This window comes from Salvelinus alpinus, chromosome 13 (assembly GCF_045679555.1).
Source record: "Salvelinus alpinus chromosome 13, SLU_Salpinus.1, whole genome shotgun sequence".
NCBI classification, from domain to species: Eukaryota; Metazoa; Chordata; class Actinopteri; order Salmoniformes; family Salmonidae; genus Salvelinus; species Salvelinus alpinus.
The window spans coordinates 37,282,970-37,298,937 of NC_092098.1; the positions used below are offsets into that span (position 1 = coordinate 37,282,970).

General features: G+C 45.3%; 1 protein-coding gene across 2 annotated transcripts in view; it reads left to right on the top strand.

Annotated features, from left to right (window-relative positions):
- LOC139537653 (glycerophosphodiester phosphodiesterase domain-containing protein 5-like) overlaps positions 1-15,968 on the top strand; it is a 34,079-nt gene that overhangs the window by 8,554 nt on the left and 9,557 nt on the right. For both annotated transcript variants that reach the window (XM_071339220.1, XM_071339219.1), the window contains exons 4-9: positions 2,325-2,418; positions 4,523-4,582; positions 4,923-5,021; positions 5,113-5,206; positions 8,999-9,144; positions 9,706-9,788. In XM_071339220.1, coding sequence (XP_071195321.1) covers positions 2,325-2,418; positions 4,523-4,582; positions 4,923-5,021; positions 5,113-5,206; positions 8,999-9,144; positions 9,706-9,788 — 576 coding nt within the window. The remainder of the gene's footprint in view (positions 1-2,324; positions 2,419-4,522; positions 4,583-4,922; positions 5,022-5,112; positions 5,207-8,998; positions 9,145-9,705; positions 9,789-15,968) is intronic.

Sequence of the window (15,968 nt, forward strand, 5' to 3'; positions counted from 1 at the left end):
CCCATAAAGACTCACAGCTGTAATCGCTGCCAAAGGTGCTTCTACAAAGTATTCACTTGGGTATGAATACTTATGTAAGTGATATATTTCTGTATTTAATTTTCAATAAATGTGCAAACATTTCTAAAAATATGTTTTCACTTTGTCATTATGGGGTATTGTGTGTGTGCTTTAGATGGCTGAAAACAATTATGTTTAATCCATTTAGAATTCAGGCTGTAACACAACAAAATGTGGAATAAGTCAAGGGGTATGAATATTTTCTGAAGGCACTGTATATGCGTATGCATAAGATCTAATATGTGTATACAGTGGGGCAAAAAAGTATTTGGTCAGCCACCAATTGTGCAAGTTCTCCCACTTAAAAAGATGAGAGAGGCCTGTAATTTTCATCATAGGTACACTTCAACTATGACAGACAAAATGAGAAAAAAAATCCAGAAAATCACATTGTAGGATTTTGAATGAATTTATTTGCAAATTATGGTGGAAAATAAACTTTTGTTATTGACCAAATACTTATCTCAATATTTTGTTATATAACCTTTGTTGGCAATGACAGAGGTCAAACGTTTTCTGTAAGTCTTCACAAGGTTTTCACACACTGTTGCTGGTATTTTGGCCCATTCCTCCATGCAGATCTCTAGAGCAGTGATGTTTTGGGGCTGTTGCTGGGCAACACGGACTTTCAACTCCCTCCAAAGATTTTCTATGGAGTTGAGATCTGGAGACTGGCTAGGCCACTCCAGGACCTTGAAATGCTTCTTACGAAGCCACTCCTTTGTTGCCCGGGCGGTGTGTTTGGGATCATTGTCATGCTGAAAGACCCAGCCACGTTTCATCTTCAATGCCCTTGCTAATGGAAGGAGGTTTTCACTCAAAATCTCACGATACATGGCCCCATTCATTCTTTCCTTTACACGGATCAGTCGTCCTGGTCCCTTTGCAGAAAAACAGCCCCAAAGCATGATGTTTCCACCCCCATGCTTCACAGTAGGTATGGTGTTCTTTGGATGCAACTCAGCATTCTTTGTCCTCCAAACACGACGAGTTGAGTTTTTACCAAAAAGTTATATTTTGGTTTCATCTGACCATATGACATTCTCCCAATCTTCTTCTGGATCATCCAAATGCTCTCTAGCAAACTTCAGACGGGCCTGGACATGTACTGGCTTAAGCAGAGGGACACGTCTGGCACTGCAGGATTTGAGTCCCTGGCGGCGTAGTGTGTTACTGATGGTAGGCTTTGTTACTTTGGTCCCAGCTCTCTGCAGGTCATTCACTAGGTCCCCCCGTGTGGTTCTGGGATTTTTGCTCACCGTTCTTGTGATCATTTTGACCCCACTGGGTGAGAACTTGCGTGGAGCCCCAGATCGAGGGAGATTATCAGTGGTCTTGTATGTCTTCCATTTCCTAATAATTGCTCCCACAGTTGATTTCTTCAAACCAAGCTGCTTACCTATTGCAGATTCAGTCTTCCCAGCCTGGTGCAGGTCTACAATTTTGTTTCTGGTGTCCTTTGACAGCTCTTTGGTCTTGGCCATAGTGGAGTTTGGAGTGTGACTGTTTGAGGTTGTGGACAGGCGTCTTTTATACTGATAACAAGTTCAAACAGGTGCCATTAATACAGGTAACAAGTGGAGGACAGAGGAGCCTCTTAAAGAAGAAGTTACAGGTCTGTGAGAGCCAGAAATCTTGCTTGTTTGTAGGTGACCAAATACTTATTTTCCATAATTTGCAAATAAATTCATTCAAAATCCTACAATGTGATTTTCTGGATTTTTTTTCTTCTCATTTTGTCTGTCATAGTTGAAGTGTACCTATGATGAAAATTACAGGCCTCTCATCTTTTTAAGTGGGAGAACTTGCACAATTGGTGGCTGACTAAATACTTTTTTGCCCCACTGTAAGTGATCTACATTCAACGTCTTAAATGCTTTAAATTAATCATCACCTTAGAAAGCGCTGTCCATTTCGTTATTTGGCTTTGAAACAACATCAATTGTGTTGTTTGGAAAAACATCCACGAGGACCATGTTTTCCAGTTTCAACCTGTTGTTGAACTTCTTTCTTCAAATTGATCATCACAGTGAGGTCAAAAAACGTAGCCTAACAGTGAATTTAAAAGCATGATATTGTTGATAAGTGTTTAATATGATTTTTGATTACATTTGCATTGATGTCAGTGTTTAGAGGGACAATTGAGCCCTGAGTACCACACACACACACACACACACACACACATCCCCTCTCTCAACTCTCATCGCCATCCTTGCTCTCGCTCTCTCGCTCGCTTCCTTCCGATTTCCCCTCTTTTTCTCCAGGTTTAACTTTGGGAACCTGGGTTTCTGGTTCCCCTGGTCTGTGGTGTTGCTGGTCATCGCTGCCGCCTTCTTCAGCTACGTCACTCTGCTGCTGGTGAGGGGTGTGTGTTTGTTTGTGGGGCTCCAAAATGGGGGTTGGAGGGCAAGCATAAATCAGTCACAGATCAATCTGGGGATCCCCCCCAGGGATATACTGTACTGTACCAGGAATATACTGTACTATACTGAACCCGAGCTATACTGTACTGTACCAGGGATATACTGTATTGAACCAGAGCTATACATCAAATTGTATTTGTCACATGCTGAATATAACAGGTGTAGTAGACCTTACAGTGAAATGCTTACTTACAAGCCCCTAACCAACAATGCAGTTTTAAGAAAATACCTAAAAGTAAGAGATAAGAATAACAAATAATTTAAGAGCAGCAGTAAATAACAATAGCAGGGCTACCGGTACCGGTACAGAGTCAATGTGCGGGGGCACTGGTGTCGAGGTAATTAAGGTAATATGTACATGTAGGTAGAGTTATTAAAGTGACTATGCATAGATAATAACAGAGAGTAGCAGCAGCATAGAAGAGGGGTGTGGGGCAATGCAAATAGTCTGGGTAGCCATTTGATTAGATGTTCAGGAGTCTTATGGCTTGGGGGTAGAAGCTGTTTAGAAGCCTCTTGGACCTAGACTTGGCACTCCGGTACTGCCTGCCATGATAGCAGAGAGAACAGTCTATGACTAGGGTGGCTGGAGTCTTTGACAATTTTTAGGGCCTTCCTCTGACACCGCCTGGTATAGAGGTCCGGATGGCAGGAAGCTTGGCCCCGGTGATGTACTGGGCCGTACGCACTACCCTCTGTAGTGCCTTGCGGTCGGAGGCCGAGCAATTGCTGTACCAGGCAGTGATGCAACCTGTCAGGATGCTCTCGATGTTGCAGCTGTAGAACTTTTTGAGGATCTCAGGACCATTGCCAAATCCTTTTAGTTTCCTGAGGGGGAATAGGTTTTGTTGTGCCCTCTTCATGACTGTGTTGGTGTGCTTGGGCCATGTTAGTTTGTTGGTGTGGACGGAAAGGAACTTGAAGCTCTCAACCTGCTCCACTACAGTCCCGTCTATGAGAATGGGGGCGTGCTCGGTCCTCCTTTTCCTGTAGTCCACAATAATTTCCTTTGTCTTGATCACGTTGATGGAGAGGTTGTTGTCCTGGCACCACACGGCCAGGTCTCTGACCTCCTCCCAATAGGCTGTCTCATCGTTGTCGCTGATCAGCCTTACCACTGTTGTGTCATTGGCCAACTTAATGTTGGTGTTTGAGTCGTGCCTGGCCGTGCAGTCATGAGTGAACAGGGAGTACAGGAGGGGACTGAGCACGCACACCTGAGGGGCCTCCGTGTTGAGGATCAGCGTGGCGAATGTGTTGTTACCTACCCTTACCACCTGGGGTCGGCCCGTGATCCTGGGGATCGGTCCAGGATCCAGTTGCAGAGGGAGGTGATTAGTCCCAGGGTCCATAGCTTAGTGATGAGAACTGTACTGTATACTGTACTGTACCAGGAATATACTCTACTGTACTGAGCCAGAGCTGTACTGTAACAGGAATATACTCTACTGTACTGAGCCAGACCTGTACTGTAACAGGAATATACTGTACTATACTGAACCATAGCTGTACTTTACCAGGGCTTTACTGTACTGAACCAGAGTTATATTGTACTCTACCAGGAATATACTGTACTATACTGTACCAGGGATATACTGTACTGTACCAGGGCTATACTGTACTGAACCAGAGCTGTACTGTACTGAACCAGAGCTGTACTGTACCAGGAATATACTGTACTGAACCAGAGCTATACTGTACCAGGAATGTACTGTACTGAACCAGAGCTGTACTGTACCAGGAATATACTGTACTGTACCAGAGATGTACTGTACTGAACCAGAGCTATACTGTACTGAACCAGAGCTGTACTGTACCAGGAATATACTGTACTGAACTGAACCAGAGCTATACTGTACTGTACCAGGAATGTACTGTACTGAACCAGAGCTATACTGTACCAGGGATATACTGTACTGAACCAGAGCTTTACTGTACCAGGGATATACTGTACCAGGGCTATACTGTACTATACAGTACCAGGCTATACTTGACTTAGCTCTCTGATGATCTGTGTGTGTGTGCGTTTTAATTTGTAGCTGTTGGCTGTGTGTCTGCTGTCAGAGGGACAGAAGCTGTACCTACACTGGGGCCACAAGGTAACGTCCACACGCCTTCCCCTGCCCAATTTCAACTTCCTCTGCCTACTTCTCTATATCGTGTTTCCTATCCTCCCTGTCTCTCCTAGACATCCTCTTTGCTCTTATAAGCTTTAGAATCATCCCATCCATTTTTCCATGTCCAGATGAAATTGCTGACTACCTGGTAGAAGAAAAGACTGATGAAATGCTGAATGCTGCAGATTTATGGATAAATATGAAGGGGAAATTAATTGTGCTCGGCTCAGTGCAGAATGAAGTGCTCATTAGTGTGAAAAGGGTAAGGTGCCAATGGTTGTCTATTGTCCTAACTGTACTGCTCCTCCGGATGTGTTGCCAGATTGGGGTCCTGGTGAGTCTAGCCTTCTCCATTCTGGCCATAGCAGTGCTGTCTGACCTATGTAGCAAAGAGTGGACCACTCTTCTCCTCTCTTTCCAGGTGGGGCCTCCCTTCTTTCTTCTATTATAGTCATCTCTCTCTCTTTATTTTCTCTTTACTTCACCTCCTGCAATATGTTTGTTCTTAATAGGTGACGGCACCATATTTACACGTGGGAGGAGTCTTGCTGATGACACTCCTGTCCTGGCCAATAGCCTTGCATTTCTACGACATCAATAGGAAAGGTGAGACTTGTGATTGAGTAGGTGGGGCTTGTTTGAGCAGCTGTATACATAATATGCTAATTACAGAGTAGAATAAGGCAAATACTGACTTCGATTGTTGACTTCCGGCGCCGACAGAAATGGCCGCCTCGCTTCGCGTTCCTAGAAAACTATGCAGTACAATGTTACCCCAGAAAATCTTAGGTTTTATTACATACAGTCGGGAGGAACTATTGGATATAAGAGCAACGTCAACTCACCAACATTACGACCATGAATACGACTTTCCCGAAGCAGATCCTCTGTTTGGCCTACCACCCAGGACAATGGATTGGACCCAGCCGGCGACACAAAACAACGGCGCCGTAGAAGGGGCAGACGGAGCAGTCTTCTGGTCAGGCTCTGTAGACGGGCACATCGCGCACCGCTCCCGAGCATACTACTCGCCAATGTCCAGTCTCTTGACAACAATGTAGACGAAATCCGAGCAAGGGTAGCATTCCAGAGAGACATCAGAGACTGTAACGTTCTTTGCTTCACGGAAACATGGCTCACTCGAGACACGCTATCTGAGTCGGTACAGCCACCTGGTTTCTTCACGCATCGCGCAGACAGAAACAAGCATCTCTCTGGTAAGAAGGGCGGGGGTGTATGCCTTATGATTAACGAGACGTGGTGTGATCATAACAACATACAGGATCTCAAGTCCTTTTGTTCACCTGACTTAGAATTCCTCACAATCAAATGCCGACGGCATTATCTACCAAGAGAATTCTCTTCGATCATAATCACAGTCGTGTATATTTCCCCCCAAGCAGACACATCGACGACCCTGAAAGAACTTCATTCGACTCTATGTAAACTGGAAACCACATATCCTGAGGATGCATTTATTGTAGCTGAGGATTTTAACAAGGCTAATCTGAAAACAAGGCTCCCCAAATTCTATCAGCATATCGATTGTGCTACCAGGGCTGGCAAAACCCTAGACCATTGTTATTCTAACTTCCACAACGCATGTAAGGCCCTCCCCCGCCCTCCCTTTGGAAAATCTGACCACGACTCCATTTTGTTGCTCCCAGCCTATAGACAGAAACTACAACAGGAAGCTCAGGTCTGTTCAACGCTGGTCCGACCAATCGGATTCCACGCTTCAAGATTGCTTCGATCACGTGGACTGGGATATATTCCGCATTGCGGCGAACAACAACATTGAGGAATACGCTGATTCGGTGAGCGAGTTTATTAGCATCGGTGATGTTGTACCCACAGCGACTATTAAAACATTCCCCAACCAGAAACCGTGGATTGATGGCAGCATTCGCGCAAAACTGAAAGCGCGAACCACTGCTTTTAATCAGGGCAAGGTGACCGGAAACATGACCGAATACAAACAGTGTAGCTATTCCCTCCGCAAGGCAATCAAACAAGCTAAGCGTCAGTATAGAGACAAAGTGGAGTCGCAATTCAACGGCTCAGACACGAGAGGTATGTGGCAGGGTCTACAGTCAATCACGGACTACAAAAGAAAAACCACGCGGACCACGATGTCTTGCTCCCAGACAGACTAAACAACTTTTTTGCTCGCTTTGAGGACAATACAGGGTCACTGACACGGCCCGCAACCAAAACCTGCGGGCTCTCCTTCACTGCAGCCGACGTGAGTAAAACATTTAAATGTGTTAACCCTCGCAAGGCTGCAGGCCCAGACGGCATCCCCGGCCGCGTCCTCAGAGCATGCGCAGACCAGCTGGCTGGTGTGTTTACAGACATATTCAATAAATCCTTATCCCAGTCTGCTGTTCCCACATGCTTCAAGAGGGCCACCATTGTTCCTGTTCCCAAGAAAGCTAAGGTAACTGAGCTAAATGACTACCGCCCTGTAGCACTCACTTCAGTCATCATGAAGTGCTTTGAGAGACTAGTCAAGGACCATATCACCTCCACCCTACCTGACACCCTAGACCCACTTCAATTTGCTTACCGCCCCAATAGGTCCACAGACGACGCAATCGCCATCACACTGCACACTGCCCTAACCCATCTGGACAAGAGGAATACCTATGTAAAAATGCTGTTCATCGATTACAGCTCAGCATTTAACACCATAGTACCCTCCAAACTTGTCCTTAAGCTCGAGACCCTGGGTCTCGACCCCGCCCTGTGCAACTGGGTCCTGGACTTCCTGACCGGCCGACCCCAGGTGGTGAGAGTAGGTAACAACATCTCCACCCCTCTGATCCTCAACACTGGGCCCCCACAAGGGTGCGTTCTCAGCCCTCTCCTGTACTCCCTGTTCACCCACAACTGCGTGGCCATGCACGCCTCCAACTCAATCATCAAGTTTGCAGACGACACTACAGTGGTAGGCTTGATTACCAACAACGACGAGACGGCCTACAGGGAGGAGGTGAGGGCTCTCGGAGTGTGGTGTCAGGAAAATAACACCACACTCAATGTCAACAAAACGAAGGAGATGATCGTGGACTTCAGGAAACAGCAGAGGGAGCAGCCCCCTATCTACATTGACGGGACAGTAGTGGAGAGGGTGGAAAGTTTTAAGTTCCTCGGCGTACACATCACGGACAAATTGAAATGGTCCACCCACACAGACAGCGTGGTGAAGAAGGCGCAGCAGCGCCTCTTCAACCTCAGGAGGCTGAAGAAATTCGGCTTGTCACCAAAAGCACTCACAACCTTTACAGATGCACAATCGAGGGCATCCTGTCGGGCTGTATCACCGCCTGGTAGGGCAACTGCTCCGCCCATAACCGTAAAGCTCTCCAGAGGGTAGTGAGGTCTGCACAACACATCACCGGGTGCAAACTACCTGCCCTCCAGGACACCTACACCACCCAATGTCACAGGAAGGCCAAAAAGCTCATCAAGGACAACAACCACCCGAGCCACTGCCTGTTCACCCCGCTATCATCCAGAAGGCGAGGTCAGTACAGGTGCATCAAAGTGGGGACCGAGAGACTGAAAAACAGCTTCTATCTCAAGGCCATCAGACTGTTAAACAGCCATCACTAACATTGAGTGGCTGCTGCCAACATACTGACTCAACTCTAGCCACTTTAATAATGGGAAAATTGATGTAATCAATTTATCACTAGCCACTTTATATAATGCTTACTTACCCTACATTACTCATCTCATATGTATATACTGTATTCTATACCATCTACTGCATTTTGCCATCTTGATGTATTGTATCACTGCCACTTTAAACAATGCCACTTTATATAATGTTTTCATACCCTACATTACTCATCTCATATGTATATACTGTACCATTTACTGCATCTTGCCTATGCCGTTCGGCCATCATTCATTCATATATTTTTATGTACATATTCGTATTCATTCCTTTACACTTGTGGGTATTAGGAAGTTGTTGTGAAATTGTTAGGTTATATTACTTGTTAGATATTACTGCATGGTCGGAACTAGAAGCACAAGCATTTCACTACACTCACATAAACATCTGCTCACCATGTGTGTGACAAATAAATTTGATTTGATTCAAAACTAGGGCAAGGAAGGAAACTTTAGAGGTTTTCTATTTCAACAGTGAACATCTCTGATGTGTGAAACTTTTTAGGGAGGTTTTCTATCTCAACAGTGATGTCTGCATATAATAAAGAATACATCTGTAGATATTCATGTTTTGTTCTGTTTAAATATAATTATTTGTTTTACTTATCATTTTTATTCTTTCTTTAGTCTTGAGGAAATTCCCATCAGATTCCATATATCAACCACAAATGAATAACTGTATCCCTTTGTAAACAGTGTGTCTGTGTGTTCTAGTTGGGCAGTTGCTCATCATGGGGCTGTACCTGGCGGTGCTGTGTGCCCTCTACCTGGTGCCCCTGGGCATGTACTCACCCTGCCTTAAAGAGGAGGGCACTCTGGGCCTCGCACCAGCTCTCATCGGGCACAGAGGGGCACCCATGGTGGGTAGGCCTCATCAGCAACGCCATTAATGCCAACCCATTCTTATCCATAGCTAAAAACCTATTCTCATCAACACTAACCCATTCTCATCAACACTAACCCATTCTCATCAACACTAACTCATTCTCATCGACACTAACCCATTCTCATCAACACTAACCCATTCTCATCAACACTAACCCATTCTCATCAACTCTTTTCAATACTAACTGCCTGCAGGTAGCCTAGTGGTTAGAGCGTTGGGCCAGTAACTGAAAGGTTGCTAGTTTGAAAACCCAACCGACAAGGTGAAAAATGTGACGATTTTCACTTGAGCAAGGCCATACTACTAAGGCTACCCTGTAAACAACACGTGATGTAGTAGTACAAGAAGTGTGGTAGTTTGATCATTTATTACCGTTGTCAGTATAAGTCAACTTTTGGGCTGTGTTATTAGCTATCGTGAGATGCGCTAGTTTGCTGAACTGATGTTTGTGCCTGGTATTTATCATCTGTGTCAGTAGTACCTCTGTTTAGGGTAACCATGTGTTCAAATCATTTGCATGTGTGTTATACCCCAGCTTGCGCCAGAGAACACTCTCATGTCCTTTGAGAAGGCGGTGGAGGCTGGAGGGCAAGGTCTAGAGACTGACGTCACCATCAGGTCAGTGGTGGTTGTCCACCCTCCTCACACCTTAATGCTCCGTTTCCATCTAGTTCGGGGATAATCAACTACATTCAGCCTCAGGCCGGTTAGTTTTTTTCTTGAGTGGATGGTTGTGTCACTAGCCTACACACAATACCCCATAATGTCAAAGTGGGATTATGTTAGACATGTTTACCTATTAATTAAAAACGAAAAGCATAAATGTCTTGAGTCAATAAGTATTCAACCCTTTCGTAATGGCAAGCTTAAATAAGTTCAGGAGTAAAAATGTGCTTAACGAGTCACATTGTAAGTTGAATGGACTCACTCTGTATGCAACAATGAATCACCATGAGGCCAATTGTGACTTTAAAACAGTTAGTTTAATGGCTGTAATAGGAGAGAACTGAAGATGGATGTACAACATTGTAGTTATTCCACAATACTAACCTAAATGACAGAGTGAAAAGGTGGAGCCTGTACAGAATACAAATATTCAAAAATATGCATCCTGTTTGCAATAAGGCACTAAAGTAATACTGTAAAAAAAAATGTAAAGAAATTCTCTTTATGTCCTGAATACAAAGCGTTATGTTTGGGGCAAATCCAACAGAACACATCCCTGAGCACCACTCTTCATATTTTCAAGCATGGTGGTGGCTGCAACATGTTATGGGTATGCTTGTCATCGGCAAGGGCTAGGGAGTCTTTTTGGATGAAAAGAAAAGGAATAGGGCTAAGCACAGGTAACGTCCTAGAGGAAATCTTGGTACATTCTGCTTTTCCAACAGACACTGGGAGACATTCACCTTTCAGCAGGACAAAAATCTAAAACACAAGGCCAAATATACACTGAAGTTGCTTACCATGATGACAGTTTTGACTTAAATTGTCTTGAAAATCTATGGCAAGACCTAAAAATGTCTGTCTAGCAATGATCAAGGGGGTTGAATACTTATGTAATCAATATATATTATTGTTTTATTTTTCATACATTTTTTATAAATGTTAGAATGTTTCTTCTACTTTGACACTAGAGTATTTTCTGTAGATCATTGACAAAAAAATGACAATTTTAAATACAAAACTATAGTTTGTTATCAAGACATTTGTGAAGTGGTTGAAAAACGAGTTTTAATGACTCCAACCTAAGTGTATGTAAACTTCCGACTTCAACTGTATGTTAGCACAGCTGAAAACTGTTGTTCTGATTAAAGAAGCAATAAAGCTGGCCTTGTTGAGACTAGTTGAATATCTGGAGCATCAGCATTTGTGGGTTTGATTACAAGCTCAAAATGGCCAGAAACAAAGTACTTTCTTCTGAAAACCGTCAGTCTCTTCTTGTTCTGAGAAATGAAGGCTATTTCATGCGAGAAATTGCCAAGAAACTGAAGATCTCATACAGCGTTGTGTACTACTCCCTTCACAGAACAGCGCAAACTGGCTCTAACAGAATAGATAGAGGAGTGGGAGGCCCCAGTGCATAACTGAGCAAGAGGACAAGTACATTAGTGTGTCTAGTTTGAGAAACAGACGCCGCACAAGTCCTCAACTGGCAGCTTCATTAAATAGTACCCACAAAACACCAGTCTCAACAACAACAGTGAAGAGGCGACTCCGGGATGCTGGCCTTCTGGGCAGAGTTGCAAAGAATACTACATATCTCAGACTGGTCAATAAAAATAAAATATTAAGATGAGCAAAAGAACACACACTGGACAGAGGAACTCTGCCTAGGAGGGCAGCATCCCGGAGTCGCCTCTTCACTGTTGACGTTGAGACTGACATCCGACCCTTTACTCAGTACTTTGTTGAAGCACCTTTGGCAGTGATTACAGCATCGAGTTTTCTTGGGTGTGACGCTACAAGCTTGCCACACCTGTATTTGTGGCGTTTCTCCCATTCTTCTCTACAGATCCTCTGAAGCTCTGTTGGATGGGGAGCTTTGCTGCACAGCTATTTTCAGGTCTCTCCAGAGCTGTTCGATCGGGTTCAAGTCCAGGTTCTGGCTGGGCCACTCAAGGACATTCAGAGACTTTTAAAAATGTTAATTGAACCTTTATTTAACTAGGAAAGTCAGTTAAGAACAAATTCTTATTTACAATGACGGCCTACCCTGGCCAAACCCGTACAACGCTGGTCCAATTGTGCGCCGCCCTATGGGAATCCAAATCATGGCCGGATGTGATACAGCCTAGATTCGAACCAGGGACTGTAGTGACACCTCTTGCACTGAGATGCAGTGCAGTACTCTAGGAAGAGTCTTGGTGGTTCCAAACTACTTCCATTTAAGAATGGAGGCCACTGTGTTCTTGGGGACCTTCAATACTGCAGAAATGTTGTACCCTTCCCCAATCTGTGCCTTGACACAATCCTGTCTCAGAGCGCTACGAGCAATTCCTTCGACCTCATGGCTTGGTTTTTGCTCTGACATGCACTGTCAACTATGGGACCTTATATAGACAGGTGTGTGCCTTTCCAAATCATGTCCAATCAATTTAATTTACCACAGGTGGATTCCAATCAAGTTGTAGAAACATCTCAAGGATGATCAATGGAAACAGGATGCATCTAAATCAAATCAAATCAAATCAAATCAAATTTTATTAGTCACATACACATGGTTAGCAGATGTTAATGCGAGTGTAGCGAAATGCTTGTGCTTCTAGTTCCGACAATGCAGTAATAACCAACAGTAATCTAACCTAACAATTCCACACTACTACCTTACACACACACACAAGTGTAAGGGATAAAGAATATGTACATAAAGATATATGGATGAGTGGTGGTACAGAACGGCATGGCAGATGCAGTAGATGGTATAGAGTACGGTATATACATATGAGATGAGTACTGTAGGGTATGTAAACATAAAGTGGCATAGTTTAAAGTGGCTAGTGGTACATGTATTGCATAAAGATGGCAAGATGCAGTAGATGATATAGAGTACAGTATATATACATATGAGATGGGTAATGTAGGGTATGTAAACATTGTATTAAGTGGCATTGCTTAAAGTGGCTAGTGGTACATTTTTACATAATTTCCATCAATTCCCATTTTTAAAGTGGCTGGAGTTGAGTCAGTATGTTGGCAGCGGCCGCTAAATGTTAGTGGTGGCTGTTTAACAGTCTGATGGCCTTGAGATAGAAGCTGTTTTTCAGTCTCTCGGTCCCTGCTTTGATGCACCTGTACTGACCTCGCCTTCTGGATGATAGCGGGGTGAACAGGCAGTGGCTTGGGTGGTTGTTGTCCTTGATGATCTTTATGGCCTTCCTGTGACATCGGGTGGTGTAGGTGTCCTGGAGGGCAGGTAGTTTGCCCCTGGTGATGCGTTCTGCAGACCTCACTACCCTCTGGAGAGCCTTACGGTTGTGGGCGGAGCAGTTGCCGTACCAGGCGGTGATACAGCCCGACAGGATGCTCTCGATTGTGCATCTGTAGAAGTTTGTGAGTGCTTTTGGTGACAAGCCGAATTTCTTCAGCCTCCTGAGGTTGAAGAGGCGCTGCTGCGCCTTCTTCACAACGCTGTCTGTGTGGGTGGACCAGTTCAGTTTGTCCGTGATGTGTACACCGAGGAACTTAAAACTTTCCACCTTCTCCACTACTGACCCGTCGATGTGGATAGGGGGGTGCTCCCTCTGCTGTTTCCTGAAGTCCACAATCATCTCCTTTGTTTTGTTGACGTTGAGTATGAGGTTATTTTCCTGACACCACACTCCGAGGGCCCTCACCTCCTCCCTGTAGGCCGTCTCGTCGTTGTTGGTGATCAAGCCTACCACTGTAGTGTCATCCGCAAACTTGATGATTGAGTTGGAGGCGTGCATGGCCACGCAGTCGTGGGTGAACAGGGAGTACAGGAGAGGGCTCAGAACGCACCCTTGTGGGGCCCCAGTGTTGAGGATCAGCGGGGTGGAGATGTTGTTACCTACCCTCACCACCTGGGGGCGGCCCGTCAGGAAGTCCAGGACCCAGTTGCACAGGGCGGGGTCGAGACCCAGGGTCTCGAGCTTGATGACGAGTTTGGAGGGTACTATGGTGTTAAATGCTGAGCTGTAATCGATGAACAGCATTCTCACATGGGTATTCCTCTTGTCCAGATGGGTTAGGGCAGTGTGCAGTGTGGTTGCGATTGCGTCGTCTGTGGACCTATTGGGTCGGTAAGCAAATTGGAGTGGGTCTAGGGTGTCCGGTAGGGTGGAGGTGATATGGTCCTTGACTAGTCTCTCAAAGCACTTCATGATGACGGAAGTGAGTGCTACGGGGCGGTAGTCGTTTAGCTCAGTTACCTTAGCTTTCTTGGGAACAGGAACAATGGTGGCCCTCTTGAAGCATGTGGGAACAGCAGACTGGGATAAGGATTGATTGAATATGTCCGTAAACACACCAGCCAGCTGGTCTGCGCATGCTCTGAGGACGCGGCTGGGAATGCCGTCTGGGCCTGCAGCCTTGCGAGGGTTAACACGTTTAAATGTTTTACTCACCTCGGCTGCAGTGAAGGAGAGCCCGCAGGTTTTGGTAGGGGGCCGTGTCAGTGGCACTGTATTGTCCTCAAAGCGGGCAAAAAAGTTGTTTAGCCTGTCTGGGAGCAAGACATCCTGGTCCTCGACGGGGCTGGTTTCCTTTTTGTAATCCGTGATTGACTGTAGACCCTGCCACATACCTCTTGTGTCTGAGCTGTTGAATTTCGACTCGATTTTGTCTCTGTACTGAGACTTGGCCTGTTTGATTGCCTTGCGGAGAGAATAGCTACACTGTTTGTATTCGGTCATGCTTCCGGTCACCTTGCCCTGGTTAAAAGCAGTGGTTCGCGCTTTCAGTTTCACGCGAATGCTGCCGTCAATCCACGGTTTCTGGTTTGGGAATGTTTTTATCGTTGCTGTGGGTACGACATCGTCAATGCACTTCCTAATGAACTCGCTCACCGAATCAGCATATTCGTCAATATTGTTGTTGGACGCGATGCGGAACATATTCCAATCTGCGTGATCGAAGCAGTCTTGAAGCGTGGATTCAGATTGGTCGGACCAGCGTTGAACAGACCTGAGCGCGGGAGCTTGTTGTTTGAGTTTTTGTTTGTAGGCTGGAATCAACAAAATGGAGTCGTGGTCAGCTTTTCCGAAAGGGGGGCGGGGGAGGGCCTTATAAGCGTCGCGGAAATTAGTGTAACAATGGTCTAGTGTTTTTCCAGCCCTGGTAGCACAATCGATATGCTGATAGAATTTAGGGAGTTTTGTTTTTAGATTAGCCTTGTTAAAATCCCCAGCTACGATGAATGCAGCCTCAGGGTGTGTGGTTTCCAGTTTACAAAGAGTCAGATAAAGTTCGTTCAGGGCCATCGATGTGTCTGCTTGGGGGGGAATGTATACGGCTGTGATTATGATTGACGAGAATTCCCTTGGTAGATAATGCGGTCGACATTTGATTGTGAGGAGTTCTAGATCAGGTGAACAGAACGACTTGAGTTCTTGTGTGTTGTTATGATGATCACACCACTTCTCGTTAATCATAAGGCATACCCCCCCGCCCCTCTTCTTACCGGAAAGATGTTTGTTTCTGTCGGCGCGATGCATGGAGAAACCAGCTGGCTGCACCGACTCCGTTAGCGTCCCTTGAGTTAGCCATGTTTCCGTGAAGCAGAGCACGTTGCAATCCCTGATGTCTCTCTGGAATGCTACCCGTGCTCGGATTTCATCAACCTTATTGTCAAGAGACTGGACATTGGCGAGTAGTATGCTAGGGAGTGGAGCGCGATGTGCCCGTCTCCGAAGCCTGACCACGAGACCGCCACGTTTTCCCCTTTTCCGGCGACGCACAGGGTCGCCGGCTGGGATCAGATCCATTGTATTGTGTGGAAGGCAAGACACTGGATCCGTTTCGGGAAAGTCATATTCCTGGTAGGAACGATGATGAGTTGACGTTAATCGTATATTCAGTAGTTCCTCCCGACTGTATGTAATGAAACCTAAGATTACCCGGGGTACCGATGTAAGAAATAACACGTAAAAAAACAAAATACTGCATATTTTCCAAGGAACGCGAAGCGAGGCAGCCATCTCTTTCCGGCGCCTGCGCGCCTGATCTCAATTTCGAGTGTAATAGCAAAGGGTCTGATACGCATATAAATAAGGTATTTCTTTATTTTTTATAAATTTGCAAACAGTTCTAAAAACCTGCTGTTTTTGCTTTGTCATT